At 31.3% G+C, this 17,056-nt stretch overlaps 1 protein-coding gene across 3 annotated transcripts in view; it reads left to right on the forward strand.

Moving 5' to 3' along the window:
- The first annotated feature begins 1,863 nt into the window (after nucleotides 1-1,863).
- LOC132708567 (uncharacterized) overlaps nucleotides 1,864-17,056 on the forward strand; it is a 40,740-nt gene continuing 25,547 nt past the window's right edge. For 2 of the 3 annotated variants that reach the window (XM_060680948.1, XM_060680967.1), the window contains exons 1-2: nucleotides 1,864-2,001; nucleotides 4,695-4,827. In XM_060680948.1, coding sequence (XP_060536931.1) covers nucleotides 4,728-4,827 — 100 coding nt within the window. In that variant the 5' untranslated portion in view covers nucleotides 1,864-2,001; nucleotides 4,695-4,727. Of the gene's footprint in view, nucleotides 2,002-4,694; nucleotides 4,828-10,363; nucleotides 10,497-17,056 lie in introns of those variants that run through there. The other variant, XM_060680958.1, reaches the window with a different exon arrangement.

Genomic DNA, 17,056 nt, shown 5'->3' on the forward strand with positions numbered 1-17,056 from the left:
CTCTAACTTTGTGGAGGACACAAACCTGCTGATTTTGAGGACCATGCTATCGGAGTTGCTTGGGACGCATACTAAACGCTTAAAGCGGCTCAGGACTGGTTCACCAGAAACAAATGATCTGAACGCTGATAAAAAAAACTGCCTATGCTTCTGATCAAAACAGAGAAACAGAAACCACCACGGATATGGTACCTTGAAATGGTTCCACTCAAACTCTGTCTGCGCACACGAAGTTCTTGGGATTTTCATAGATCAAAATCTTAGTTTGCAAACGGTTTGGCCGTGTTTGCAAAAAATTAAATTGGGAAATAGGGAAAAATTAACAAGATTTCATGCTCAATGTAGCATCCCGACAAGATACCTTTTAGGCCTAGCCACTAAATTTTCCCCATCATAGTTTAATAATAATGTTTAGCATCATGCTGCATAAAAATACAAAATAGAAATTTTAAACATAAAAAGGTAAACAGAAACTTAGAGCTAAGCACACAAATCAAAATTTAGACAATACATGATGTCTTAAAATTCTTTTAAATTTATTAAGAGTATCATAGTTTTTAATATCATACGGTAAGTTGTTAAAATCGTTTAGGCCCTTATGTAATATGGAATTTTGTACATGACTAGAATAATACTCTCACAGCATAAAATTACAACAATTTCTTGTATTGTAAGAATGAATATCTTTTTCACAAACATAATCAGGAACACACTGCTGTTTAATTTTAAAAATAAAAACATAGACATTAAACATTACTTTTTGTTTTACAGACAAGAAATTAAGTACAGACAAGTAATTAAGTACAATGAAGTATATCTATTACATTGTAGTATATTGCTCATGGTCGTATTTTGATTAATCTACTATTGCTCTAATTTATAATTTGTCAAATTGAACAAAAGTGTGGAACAATATTCTAAATGGGAAGCAGGTAGGTTATTATACAATAAAAATTTGGTGTTAATTGACAAATTTTTCAATATTCTAGATATTAAATTAATATTTTCAGAAAATTAATTAATTATGTAATCGGCATATGTATAAAACGTCAAATTTGACGCAAATATAACAGCCAAATAATTAATTTCATTTTCATAAATTAAATTTTTGTTGTTAATATAAATGTTTACTTTAAAATTTAATTTATTCAAGATATGTCATTTATCATTTTTGTAGTTACAGTATCAGAGTTTAGATTTGACCGGCTAAGGAATAGTATATTATGCAACTAGATTGATAAACGTCACTTTAGCCACGACTTTGATTTGACACGAGCGGAGCAAATACATTCATTCAATGTCACAGTCTGAAGTCATTAACGAAGCTAAAAGTGACACGATTATTGCATTTTGGAGTAGGGAGTAGAAAAAAGTCATTTTAAGTTTGGGTATGAAAATCTGAACGCTCGTATTTAAATGCAAATTTAAATCGAAGTTTTTGAGTTTGAACAGTTCTTATATAACGAATTAATAAAATCTTAAAAACATACCCTAAATCGACTTGACTCCCAATTTTTGCCAAAAATTAAGATGTTTGGATTATAGTTTCACTTGTTGCCCTATCACGGATAAGGCCTATGACTTAAAACTTTTCATTTCAAAAATTGTGGAAAACATAGGCGTCGGAGGCGGATAGGAGGGCATCATATCCGTATCATCCGTTATATAACTACAATAATTTATAAAAATTGTGAATAAATAAAGGAGGCTCTAAATGCGTCGTGGGCAAAATAAAATAATGTTAAAAACCATGTGAAGGTAACAAGTTGCAAAAGTAGGTTGGCCGCCCAAGTGGTTTTTGTTGCAGGTTGTGTTGTATCTCGCGTGAATCAGTCTTGCCTGCGAAACGGGAGGTGACAAGCTATCCGTTTTTCCTTATTCCCTCTTAATTCGTGGCACTTTGGACGAGCTTTATTTCGGATTTCGTTGGTTGTTGTGATGAGTGTCCATCGTATTTTATCGTTGCGGCATAACTGTAGTTAGTGACAATGTTTATTTAAGGTAAGTCGACTGTAAGGTTATCACGTACCGGACGCGAATATAAAATGTTGAATTTCCACTCACTAGTTAGATTGTTTCGCCGTTCAGGGTCACATCGACAATGAAAGTCGAAAAGCGACAAAAATGGTTTTTCGCCTTAGAAAAACGGGATCTACCTACCGAATACGTTCGCTTACAAAGAACTTTTTGTACCCGTCAACTTTTAAGACGTCTTCAAAATGCATAGTTATTGCAAGTATTTAAGTATGAATTAACTCACTATTTGGTAGACATAGAACCATTATTACAGCCTCTAATAAACGAGTTTTATTTATCCTTTCAATCAGAAAATAATGTACCACAACTTATTCTAGGATGGGTCCGAACTAAATAAATGCAGAGTGGTGTTTGGTAATTGACGTCATTGCTGCCGCGAACAAAGTCAAACAACGCATTGTGTTTACCAATTAACAGTAAATTTCAGTCTGTGTTAAGGTCGATGTCGATTTGATGTACCGCGAACTACGGGATGGTTACGTTTTGCGATGTGGATAAATAGAGGCACAACCAATCTTTTTCGAAAAAGTATTGACATATTTAAAAAGCTACAAGTTATCAAGTTCGGTTTAAAAGGCACCATATTGGCCTCGGACAAATATTTTTATAATTGTAACGAACACGAAAGCTTCGCTCAGATTCTTTATATCTACAAAAGTTAGTTTCAACTGACCATTGTAATATATGATCGATCTTTCCACATTTTGAAATAAATAAAGAAACGAATATTCATTCTCCTACCATATGAAGCACAGCTTTGAAACTTGATCGAACCTGAACAACTATATTAACGCAAATCCCAAAAAGAAGTGGAGAAAATTTTATCATGAAATCATATATGGGTGCAGCAAATATGTTTTGTTACCTGAAACCACCCACATTAAAAAAAATGTAAGCCTAAAATTTGACTACACAAAAACATGTTTTAACTTTACATTTCAAAGATAAACTGATTGCTCGAATTTAGAAAAATTAATCATGGCGTATCGGAGCTTAACGTACAGAATGCTGGAGCAAATTGATTTGTCGCATGCGTTAAATGATAAAAAAAAGTGGAACCAGAACTAACCAAAATGAAGAGAATCACCTTTGCCTTTGGAGGTATACGGTAAGATGCGTGCACCGGCAAAGGCGAAAAATGGTTTCCAAATACAAAAAAAAAGAAGAATTTCTGACATAACCGACTTCAGCAAAACGAAAGTTGAGGCCTTCCTATTATGGAAAACAGGATCCTCTGTATATGCGGCATAGGAGCGTAGTAGAAAAAAATCAGACTCATGATACCGATACATAAATTAAATGCGAATCAGAGAATTTTTTGTTTTGATTTGACATAACGTCATTTAGATATTTTTCGTTCAACATTCTAATAGTCTGTAATTATTCGCATATTCAGGACATCATATTTAAGCCTCTATTATTGAAAACATCTTCAATTTGTGCAAAATCTGGTAGTTTTATTGTATTTAAATGTTTGTTACTCCGGTTTCGTGTTTCTTACGGAAAGGTAATCAACTTATTGCATGTACAAAGTTGAGGTCATCACGTTTTCTGCCAATTGGCAGAACGAACGTTTCTGCCATTTGTGGCAACGCAACAATTTTGGGTAATTTTATTATTCGTTCGTTAGATCACTGTTTGAAGTTAAAGCGTACGAAAAAAAAGGAACCACAACTTGTTGCCAATTTAAAGACGCATACAAATCAAAGCATGTAATGGCGGGAAAACTTTCTTTTTGAAAATGACCTGAATTTTTTTTAGATGGATATACACATCAACAAAATTGATACATAAATCAGTTTAAATTCTTAATGTCTGAGCATGAGGATTCCTTTATAATGCCAATTAAGCGACTTTTCTTGCAAAAAGAGGCCTCTATTAACAAATGTTGTTGGCAATTTGGTAATTATAAAAAAAAGCCAAATTGAAAAACCGGCGAAAATCACTTCATCTAGAATTAAAAATTGGAGTAACTTTGTATGAAGCTGTATATTCCGTATATTTATACTATTCGAAATAATGCCACATATTATCCCGTGCAAATAAACCACCTTCCAATGTTACTATATGTTAACTATAATTTATATATAACCTTCTGGACTTCACCACATGTTCTGTTTTTCGGATAATTATCAGCTTATTCTGGGTATTCTCATATACAACACAAGGATTCACCATTTCAAAAAAAAATTATTAGTTAACACCAGCATGCAATTATTAGTAGATATTCAGATATTCTACGTTCACAAAACACCGCTAAAAATGCTCAAAATATCTCACAAACACTTAGTTCAAAGAAAACGATTAGAATGATATCACAAAGTACCCTCTAGTAAACGATTTATGCTCTCAACTCAAACAGGTTGAGTATTCCGCAATGCTTATTACAGTTATGTACCATTCACGTGCACGATAAATTAAACTTGACCATTCCTGCCCATCGCACTCTATATAAAATTTGCCTCACAAAATCTATATTGCCTGATATTCAAAAAAATTACGTAAATGAATGGGGGACCGGAAGTAATTGAGAAACCCTTTTTTAATCATATATTTTTGAAAATTATAGGGATGCCAATTCCGTTTAGCAAGGACTACGATATTTACTTCAACCAATTTTATAATTTGTACTTTAAGTTTGAAGTTGCCCATTTCAGGAATACAGAGCATTCGATGTCACAAACGCAACGATGTCAGCAACGGAAATAAGTCGTTCCGACTCGAACCGATCCGATGCTTCCCAAAAACCGAGAGTGTCTTTCAATCGAGACGTTCACGTCAAAAGAATCGGTACGATCTTGATGAAATATACTATTCTAACTACAGAAACTAAACCAAACTAAATATTAATAATTATAACTATTTAATGGAAAGAATCAGTATTTGATCATCTACGGAATTAAACCTATACTTATCGTTGCCTAACCTTTGAATGTTAAACACTCTGTTGTAAATCTAACAGGATCTCATTATTCCTCTAAATTCTATGTTTGTCAGTATTTCAAAGCATAAAATATACATCTGGACAAATGAACATTTTTCAATTTCTTATATTTATAACGCATGAAAAATTTCCATAAAAAAATATTCACTAACAACAGTTATGATATTAATGTCGGGGAAAAAAATATTTTTTACGATAATTGAAGAAAAACTAAATCCGACCGGGCAGATACGAAGTAGCAGTGCACAGTTCTAGAAGTATAAATTGATGATCTATTAAAATTATATTGGGCGACACTAAAAGTGGGCCAATTAATTTTAAAAACTGTATTTTTTCATTGTTCAAAATTATTTTTTGCAGTCTTTTTTAAATCTACATAACAATTGAAATCGGTTTTGTTAACATTTTAAATAAAATGATGGAGACATAGTGCTTTTATGATAATTTGAAAGTTACATTATAAGAACAAAAAATACAGTAACCAAATCGTCAACACATAATACGCAATTTTTTTTTTCGTAGATATTACGGAATGTAAAAGTTTCAGGTCTTTTTGGCTGCTTTAAATCATTAATGCAAAGATTTACGGCCTCAGAAAACAGAACGGTCTTACATGAAAATTAAATGTAAGAAACAAAATTAACACGCGTACAAAAATTAATTTAGTCTATTTGTACAGCGCATACATCACATTTTTGCCATTGTCGCTGCCAAGTAACTTGTTTACTTTCGATAAACTAATAGTCAAAACACAGATTAAAAATAATAAACCACAAATAAAACATAATTTTTGTTTTGTATACATTACTGATGAACTTCGTATTTGCCTGTTCGTAATGGCAGTTTTTATCATTATCTCATAATTTATAAAACTCATGGTCAAAGGAGAGTATCGTCAAATTTCAAAATAAAAATTTATTCAAAATAGAGAAAATCGTGGAATGTTTTGAAAACAAAATTTTAATCATGATTTTGTGCCATTCTGGAACTTATTCTTGTAACTTTGTAACTATGCGTATAACAGTGCGAAAAGTTATATGAACTTTTTATAAAATGGGAAAAAAATCTTCAGGATTACGGTCAGATGCTGATTCTTCTTTTGTATGCGTCTCTAATAATGCTCTAATAAGCATCTAACAATTATTAACTATCGTAGGCCCGTAAAAACTGTCTTGATTCATGTCTCAAATTGTGGTTAGATATTTAGTGTTGTTAGTTAACTTTATCAATGACCTTGTAACTCGTAGACGTTTTGGTAATTATGCAATTTTGGTATAATAGCTTTCTCTAAGCCAATATTTAGTATAAGGATCCGGACTGTACGCATAGGACTAGTGTCAATACATAAGATTGACACTAGTGACGAAGAAGTCTTAATTTTTAATTAGAGACCGCTAAATCCGAATAAGGGACATGTGGTTTGTGTTTTTTAAAATTAAAAGCAGCATCTGGAAAGGTGTAGTTAACGACTGTGTGCAAATTACTGACATATTCATATTATGACATATTAATGATTTAGATTGTATGCTAAGTGCAGATTTTTTAAAAAATCCAAATTTGTGAAAGATTTTGCTAGTAAATTAGATAAAATGTATAAAAATAACCAAATACATTTCAGAGTGCAGGACCCCAATTAAATTTAATATTGATACGATATCCTATGTTCTATATCTAGTTTTCCGCTTACATTCACAGTTAAGACTCCTAGTGTTTCTAAAATTCTTTAGGTGAGAGTTTTTTTTTTCATTTTATTAAGTTTTTTTTTTTCATCTAAGTTGCAAAAAACTTTATAATTAATTAGGCTTGTACCTAACGTGAAAGAAACTAATTATTATCATAGCTTGTTTAGTTGATTGTGTCAATTGATACTGTGATTCAAATTGAATTTCTATTTGTTGTCTATTATAAGATCCTAATTTCATTTCCATGTTTTGAGATCGCGATCGGGATTAGATGGAGTGACGAACAATGTTTTAACTTTCTTTTGATCTTTTTGTTTAAAGCGGATAAGTGACAATTTTGTTAAGCTAAAGCTTAAGCTAAAATGATTATTCAGTTTTAGAAATCCGCGTGGGATCTTATAGCGCATCAGATGACCGATTAACCTAAACACCAAATCTTTGAAGAACGTCACGTACTTCGAAAGATGCAATAAAATTCATCATCCAAACTAAATTATATTAAGCCGGACAAGCGGCAAGATAATATACATGGTGTACATCGTTGCAGAACTTTTATCATATGTCATATTACTCTAGATGTTTCTATGAAATTCATTAAACATCTTTCGAGTGTCGAACAACATTATTTAGTGAAAAAAACTTTGTAAAATTTTTACCATTCGCGTGCGCCAGGTATTTGAACTGAGTATTATTAAGAAAAAATGATAAGCTACTGTTTTTTTTTTTTTGATGATGATGATCATAATAATAATAATTTTTCAAATCTATTTTAATTTAAAACAAATTAGATATCTTAACTTTTTTGCATACGATGCAACAACGCATCTTTTACGTTTGATACGAATCGGGTGGAAATTTGCAAAAATATAAAGAAATAAAATTTTGGTTATAATTACATGTTATAATAATTATTAAAAAAATAAATTATGCCTTATAAAAAATTCTTTTTTAGTTTTGCGGATAGACGCTTAGACAGTACCTTTGCCTCAGCGAATTAAAATGTGTAGTGTTGCTGCTTCTAATAACATATATATTCCATTTATTTTATTTATCAATTATTCTTCAGATTATGTTTGCTTAATGGTCTCCTATATTAATCTAGAGCCGGTTTGAAATATTAATTATTTTCCTTTTTTTAAATAACCAAACCTTTAATTTACAGCATTTTAAAGGGTAAATATGATGTTAGCCCCCTTTCAACAACAAAGAGTCTTTCACTCTCTGATATTACATTATTTGAGTTTTGCTCGATTTTGTCACTTTGTATTCTCGCAACATCCTGTATATTAATACTGATTTAAACTGATATACCTTTGAAGGAGGAATTCATTCACCTTCATTATTGGCCCGATATTTAAGCTGGTAATGTATTCGAGTTTCAAATTCTCTTTGCGATAATAATATCGTTTATTTATTCTGGAAAACTTGCATTTTTAAATGAAAAAATCTTACACTGTTGCCATACTTCGCACATCAACAGTTTTCTCATTTTCTTCAAATGCACACCCCGCAATGCCACCAATATATAATATATCTACAAATCACCTTTTCTGAATTAATAGTTAGTTTTGGTGTAAAACCTATTTTCTAAATAAAATTAGCTCAAGAATACAGCCTTTAAATATCTGCTGCGAATTTTGAAATATTCTGTAGAATTAAAGAACATTTAAAACATGCATCGTAAATTCTCCAATAGCCATGAATTCTGCAATAATAGGTTTGACAGCAATAATTGTTCTTATTTTACCAGTAAATAATTTTGACGTGTCCTTCATCCAGTGTTTATACTAATAGTTATTTTTCTTTATTACTTTTTTTTTTCGTTCATAACGAGATAAGAGAGAAAATTGATATTGTAGATTGTTATTTATTAAGTAATAAAAGTCAAGCTATAGGGGCAAACTTCAGAGAAAAAAACATTTTACAAAATATACCGTCAGTTTAGGAAAGAGTCTGTATTACAAAAAAAGAAATGGCGTCGTCAGATAGTCAGTGAACAAAAGCAGGTAGATATTCTATTGCACTTTGAAAACAGTCATGAAACATTGACTCAGAAAACATGTTTCGATCTTAATACTAAAAGAACAACGCTGCCATCTTGCTTTTGGATTAATAAATGGAAGCCCTACCAGTTTATGCCGGTACAGAAACTTGAACTGCTGGATTTTAGTGTTATGTTAGAGCACTGCGTTATTTTTATTGACAGAAATTTCCACGAAAACATTTTTAATGCCATTATTTGGTCTGACGGGTTTTCACTACTTCAGTTAAAATATTCAATGGAAAAAACAATCATTACTGGAGCCCTAAAAACAAGAAAAAGACGATTGAAGTGAAGAATTTCAATGAAGGTGTGCGAGGAGAGTGCTCTTTTAGGGTAATTTAAATTCTTAACAGTATCTTCAATTGTAACTGATATTGAACCTTTAATTGATTATAGAAAACAATTCAAGTATACGATATAAGGAATTGATTGGTGATTATCCTTGGCCCAAAAGGAGCCCACAGCAAACACCACCGGACTTTATTGTGGAGTACTCTTAAAGATCTTGTGTATAAAAATAAAATAGCCACCACCCAGAAACTTAGAGATCCAAAATACCAAGTTATTATAGAAACCAGTATTAATATACAGGGTGTTCCATTTCAAATAAAAAAGTTGGTAATAGCTACGGCGACACGAGTCACTCTGTAAACATGAAAGTGTAATAAATGAATCGCCAAAATTAACCTAAGCAACTTTTGTATTTAACTTTTTGTTAAATCTCTTCTAGTTCCTGAGATAAAGTAGTGGTGCTTTATAAACGGGCCACCCCGTGCTTTTAAACATTGCGTTTCAACTAATAAAAATAATATCACACCGGAATAATTGATTTTAAACACAGAAAAAAAATATTAACATTGAAAATCCGCTTCGGTTAGACTAGATAAGCAAAAATAATCAAAAGAGTGTAGGGAATCTCAAAAGGTAATAAAATATATAGACCCGCTCTACACTACTGAAAAAAACTCCACTTTCGTTTCTCATTCAATCTAGTCTGCTGAAGATATTTCTTGTCCTTACTGGGATTAATTGGCATAGTGGCATCGACATTAGTTCAAAAAGTTCACCAACAAATTCGACAACGAACAAAAAACATCTTAACTACTTTCATTTTCAATGTGCAATCCAAATTATTAAAAATAAACTTGGCCACCTAGCTTGTAATAGTCGCTGTATACGGCCCACAGTCAACAAACCAAATCAAATTTAATTGCAATACGAGTTAGACAAGATTGTAATTATTACGTAGCATTTCACAATACACAGACCCCAATAATTACGTTTCGCAGTTGAATTAAAAAATTCGAGTTCTTTAATTATGATTTCCTTGCCCGAACTTCGAAGGACGAGAGAAAAAAAGAAAACTAAAATCGGGGAGCCTCGCAGTAAAGAATGACCCAATGTAATTGCTAATATTCTGCAATAAATTGCTTTCAATTGTGAGCTGCAGCTCGAAATGCTTCTATAAATAAACGAAAGGAGACAGAACTCTAGGTGGATGTAAAACGAAGTTAGTAATAGCCTTCAGCTTAGATTGTAGCCGTAAAATCCATTTCAGGTTTTCATTGGTTAAATATTTTAGTCTGAATAAAGAAGTGAAGGAATACGGAGCTCGATAGCTTATACGCTTATACGCTAGATAATTTTATTCGAAAGATTCGGAGAGTCAATTGAAGTGCTTCGATGCAGTCGAGAATTTACTGTAACTGACGGACGTAAGTGATGTTGTTTTTTGTAGTCAGCGTGCTCATCTACTTATTCGGACTAATCCTTTGTACAAAAAATGAAGGTATTTAATAATTTAATGAACTTTATTTCTAAACACGAAAGTATTGATTAAACAGCCAGTCTAGTTTAGTTTGTATAGAAAATGTTTTGTTAAATTTACCACATATTCGTTTTCCGTATTAAGACGATCAAGTTTCGGCATCAACAATATTGCTGTTATGTTTCACACATTAAAGATGCTACTTGATTTTTAGGCTAATTTATTGACGCACCAATTATTCTTGGATTTTTAAATAATGTGGTCCAAGACAAATCGCATAGGAAATTACCGAAAACTGAAGCATCTATTACAATATATATATATATATATATATATATATATATATATATATATATATATATATATATATATATATATATATATATATATATATATATATATATATATATATATATATATATATATACAAAACTATATAAAAAAAAGAGAATGTTAAAATATAAAACCGGCAACTAACAAAGGGCTATAAAAGTCTTTTTATATTTATTATTTAAGGGAAAATAAACGAGAAAAAGTCAAAGCGGCGTTTTTTAACTATTGTTAATTGAACTCCATTTATATTAGTGACATACTTCTGCATTCTGGATTGATGGAATGCTTCACACCGAACATGATAGAATTGCTGTACTATAGGCACCAGCAACACATAAGCAGAAGAAAACTGAAAAGCGAATCTCGTAACCAAAAAAGAAAACAGCAAAAGACCAATTGCATGTAAATCGTCTTGTGTAATTAAGTATGGACTAACTTCCCGGTATTGAGGGAGCCCGTATTCCCGAAGCGACCAGACAGTACCACAGAACAGAAAAAGACAGAACTTCTGACTGGACACTGAGAGTTTGCCCATAGTGTATATGTATTGCCTATGGGGAGGAGTGAAACCCCCCTTGCATTTCGACTCAAACGTCCTATTACCGAAGACTATTAAATATATTTAGCCCATTTCGGACTTTGTTATTAGTACAAATTTGTTAAGTGGAGTAGAGTGAAGCAGGAAGAACAAAAGAACTTGAAAGCCGCAGTATTAAGGGGTCGAACTCAACCACTGACTCAAATGAAAAAATTAACACTGTTAATTGAAGGATCTATTAACAAACCTCTAAGAAAAATCATTCCTGTTACTATAATACCGCAACTAACTACTAATGTACCTAATTTCAATATATGTATGTATGTATAAACACTCATAACAAAGAATACCATTTAGTTATACTTTTAAAAACTATGTGGCATGCTAAACATTGGAAAGGAAAAATCTAAGTGGAAAAAATATTTAAGAAGCCAATCTAGTTTTTGGCTTATTGTTTATAAAGAAAAATCCATGAAATTGTTTATTAGAAAATTTAGACATTAAACATCCCCATTTCTTTTCGTTGTCAAATTATGGATTCTTCTTATATATCCATGCCTCGTAAATACGTTTTTGCATAAAGTTTAACCATTTCATTAAAACGTCTGAACACTAAAAAGTATGGTTTATTGCGTCAAAATTTCAAAAACAACCAAATACCAAAACAGTCAAGCACATTTATGCTCGAACAAGTTGCATCGTGTCTACCACCAAAAAATTGGCAGTTAAAAATACATGTATTTTTAACAGCAATTTCTATCTGATATGCATGCAGAAATATTTGTAGAATTTGCATCATATCTAAAGGCTTTAAAGTGTGTTCTAAATTAATAAGATTTGTTTAGAAACGTTGTAGTACTTAATGTTTTGAGATAGGCCACATGTTTAACAGAAACTTCAAATCTCTTACGAGCGGAATTATATTTGCCTATCGACACTTCGATATTTACTTCGTTTCTCTCGTCGGCTCCTGTCCATCTGTAAACATGAGACAGAAAAACTATATTTGTGCTTTGTCTTCTTTTGTGAGAGTTGACCATTTTTGTGTTGTTTTACGCATATATTGATAAAACGGTATCATATATCAAATATATTTGAGTATTGGAAATTTTGAGTTCACTCGTTGACAAGCTTCTGTCGCCACGATTAAAAGTTTATTTGGTCCAGACTTTATAAACAGTTAGATGAACAGTCGAAGTCTAACTTATGAGAACGTTGCAAATTTTGTAGTACGCATTATCAATCAAAGCTAAAGGCCACAATATCGCACTCATTATTAATAACGTTCAGCTTCAGGTGCATTGCCCAACACTTTTATATAGAAAGTGGCATATCGATATTCAAAACTATATAATCACATTATTTTCGTTGTCCATAAACGTGCAACTACTTGGAAAACGTGAACGGACACCGACACGTAGGTACACGCGCCTTTTGTTTTCAAAGAACGCATGTGTTTTTAATAGCGATATAGAAATATTGGCGATTTCAGCACGTGACCCACACAACTTATATATTTATATATATAAAGTTTTGTTTGCGATCGTATTTTTGAATAATTGGATTTTATTTTTTTATTATTTCATAATTGCCACTTACTGCTTAAATAATTTAACTAATTACCTAAATATTCAAAATAAATACCCCTAATGTAAGTAACTCGTCGGGAATTTTAACGTATTTAACGCATTTCACGTTGTATCTATAGGTATGTATAGTGAGTTAGTAAAAAGTACTAAAAAGAACCTTGGTGTTTTTGAAGAATGCAGAATTCAAAAATGATAACAGTAATGTCAGATTTCGCAATGATAGTTACAATTCTGGTAGCCTCGTAGTGATACACTTCTAAAACCTCCATGATTCTGAGATGTTAAGAATTTGTTGGCTGCTATAAGCATTTTTGAATTCTGCATGTTGAAAAACCCCGAGATATTAAATTTAATCATTCCAGCTTTGGCAGATTTGGAGATATTTAAGTCTTCCGGTACTTTTTACTAACCCGGTAATGACATCCTAATAGTGTACGCATTGACTTGTTTTGTGTTACGTGCAATCAACTCATTTCTTCTTTCGCATACGAAATTAACAAAGATGCACTCTAGTGTAACTGTGGTAAAGTTATTGTTTTATACATAGTGGCCACATTTTATAGCTTTGAAAACATCAAAAATACAGTGCTAGATGGGATAAAGGTTGTATTTGCCTGCCCTGAATCTACTAAAATTTATTAGAGGTGAACTAGGAAGTTTTTTTCAACGTATAATTCCAATTTTACAAAAAAGGCTATACAAAAGGTTGTAGGGTTTCTTGAAATTCACTTCCTTAATCTACAGCATGTCCCAAGTCTGAACTATTACAACCAACCAGTAATGAAATTTTAAATATAATACCCGGGATTTTTATGAATTTTTAGATTTCTTATAAAAACCAACCTAATTATATAGTTAATAAATACTTTATGTATATCATTACCCGTTTTTGAAGAAAAAGCTTTTGAAAAGCGGCTTTTTAAATGCAGATTTTGTAAAATTTGAAGTAAACGTGCTAGGAAAGAATTATTGAAATCAAGGGATTGGGTTTTTGCAACATATTTCTTAGTATACCTTGAATATTTTAATTTTGCTGGTCTCATGGTATTATGCATCTAAATACCATGTAATCTATTTGTAACTAATGTTTCAAAAGTTACCCGTACAATCCCACTGAAAAAGGGGTCACTCAATATATCAATATGTTGGTCTATCTAGAGCAAAGGTGGTAAATTATGGTAATTGGATTTAGGTATATTTGAAGGGATGTTCTTGTCAGAATTAATTACTATAAAACATATATTTATATTTCTACCCTTTAGTACAATAAAAATTTCTGAGCGTTTATAATAATAATAGCAAATTTTCATTACTTTGTGTAACTAAAATTGACAACTTCTATGCTACTTACAATAAACCTGCATACTCTAGAGTACTTGAAGTTATTAAAGACATTCATCTATTAAGCCTTCTGCTACTTTAGTACGCTTCCATGTTCCATGTTTTTTAATTGAGTGATTTCGCTTCTTCCATTAACTAAAACTAACAGAAGTTCTCCTACAACAATGGTATGATTCTGATGAGATAGAATTTATTTTTTCAATATATTTTCGATAGATTTATAAATAGTCCAGTATTGCGTTATTTGTCACAATGAATGTTCTGCTATTGTACGTCTTAGATATTTTTACAATCAGGATTGATTCTTTATCCTCAATTTCATTGATTTACATTGAATGTAAAATAGATATTATATATATTATAAATAGAAACGAACGAGTAAACTGACAATCCTCTTAAATGAATCCAATAATTGTGTAAAAATTTACTAACCTGATAATCCCATAAAAAAAAACTAAATCAAAGAGTACAAACAAGCATTATTTTAATTTTAGACTTTCTTGAATGTTGAAAAGGTGATACGCTGTACTTTTTAATAGATAATTGGTGTAAAGGACGTTGAGGAGTTCAAGTGGTCTGTTGAGAATGCGATTTCATGATTTTTTTTTAAATTTAATTTAATTCACTTATTTTCGCATCACTGCCTCATTGGCTCAAATGCGAATTGACTAATTTTGGTTTTCTAATTCTTTTTGCTAATTTCACACATGGCAAATAGCCACAAATTCATTTTCACACCTGATTTTCGCCGTTAAAATTTATCACACGTTTAAGTGATTCGTTTTTTTATAATTTCAATCATCATAGACTGAAACACAGGCACATCGACTAGGAAAAAATAAAAACAGAAGTTGAAAAAACCTAGTTTAAAATGGTATAACCATGACCGAAAGTGGTAAAATTTTGAAAACACTTTCGTGTACTGGTCAAACTTGAGTGAACTTGCCTTGTCCAACTGATGTGCGCGTATTTTACATCACTTTAACCACTAGGTGTGGGAAATTACGCATTTGTCTTTCTTTAAGGTCGAAAATTACTTTATTTACCGAGCGCCAGACAAGCGAAGAACAAATTCAATTATAACACCGTTAGTTCTTTTTAGCTTCGATTTGTGCTTATTGAGTTATGTTTGGTTAACGAGTTTTATACAACAAATAATATCGTGCAAATTTCCTTAAAAGTATTTTACAAAAAAATGGAAGTGGTTATGGGACATATAATATGTATGTAGAATACAAAATTAACTTTCCAAAACAAGAGCTTTTTAAGAGACAAACATGGTTGTTTACAGATGTATTTTTTTTAATGCAACCTTCTACATTAATCGATATACTCGTACTTAATTATGTACGTATTAAATTTAAATTTCAGGATTTTTTCGGCCAGGTTCAGCAGCAAAGAGAAAAAAAGAGATTAAAAACGAGAAAATAAACATGATTGCATCCGGTTATAAAAAAACGAAACAAAAGTGCCACTAGAATTCATAGTAAATGTCCAGACTCTGAGCAATTTGTTTTAAGAAGTTTTGTCTTTATGTTCTCTTCCAGATCATTAATAAATACATTGAAGTTTAAACACCGAACCTCGGAGAATCTCGTAGAATCTGAATCTGAAGACGTTCCTTCTGATTCTCTGATGCTCATGCTTCTAAAATAATGCGCTATAGGCAAACTATAGTAATGTTTCTTGAGGTCGAGTTGAATAATATCCCTCTGCTCACCTTTATCGAATATGCTAAAACTAACTTGTACACAGCATATACAAGTTGAGTTATGGATCTTGAGTAAAAAATTAGAAAAATTAGGGTATATTCTAGAACGAACGGTGTTTATCCTCCGAAAAAATTAATATTTATTTAAAAAATTAAGAGATCTGATTTAAATATTTCAAATGTTAAGAAAATAGATACAATAATCGCAATAAAAAAATATTTATGTTTGCTATAAATCAATACGGAGACCTGCACGGTAGAGCAGAACAGTAACCTCTTTTCGTGAATATTTGCATCAGCTCAGTGAAATTATACAATTATTCTAATATGATCAAAAACTGAGTATTAATTAAATAAATATTGGAAAGCAGAAGCAGGTCCTAAAGATAGCAGTAAGCTACTATAAAATGTTTTAATTGCCTAAATAATGTTTAGTTTGGTAGTCTAAGCCAAATTCCAAACCAAATTAAGCCAACGTATTTTAACACATGAGATTCTGCGAAATGAGTGTTAACCATAATACCATGAAAGGTTCCGTCAAGTTTCCCGTCCATATATGTCGTTGTCACCAAAAACAATATCCAAATAAAGCGCAAATTGTGCACCACCCAAACGAAAATTTGCTACCATTTTTCAAATATCTTTTTAATTTCTTGAATTTTAAACTACCAATATTAAATATTGCGCACTTTTATAGGGCAAAACATGCTTTCCAAAAATTCAACTAACCAAATCTAACTAAATGTATGTATTTTTGTACCATAAGAACCACTGAATCTTGCGCAAATATGAAGACTTGGACGTTAAAACAGGACAAGTAATCGCTTATCTTGAGCAATTGCGAACTAAAATAAATCAAACAAATAATACTTATGGAGAAAAACTCACCCTGAAATTGGCCATTTTAACTGAATAATACGTGGATATATTTAAAATCAGCATCACAATCACTATACTAATTAATATATTACAAAAAATAATGAGAGATTGAACCTTAATAAGAGAACAGCAACCCCTTTTTAATGTACGTTTGCCATAACTTATAGTTAAAGAATATAGACAAAAACTT

Source organism: Cylas formicarius, unplaced genomic scaffold (assembly GCF_029955315.1).
Source record: "Cylas formicarius isolate icCylForm1 unplaced genomic scaffold, icCylForm1.1 PGA_scaffold_10__41_contigs__length_53128322, whole genome shotgun sequence".
In the NCBI taxonomy this organism is placed as follows: Eukaryota; Metazoa; Arthropoda; class Insecta; order Coleoptera; family Brentidae; genus Cylas; species Cylas formicarius.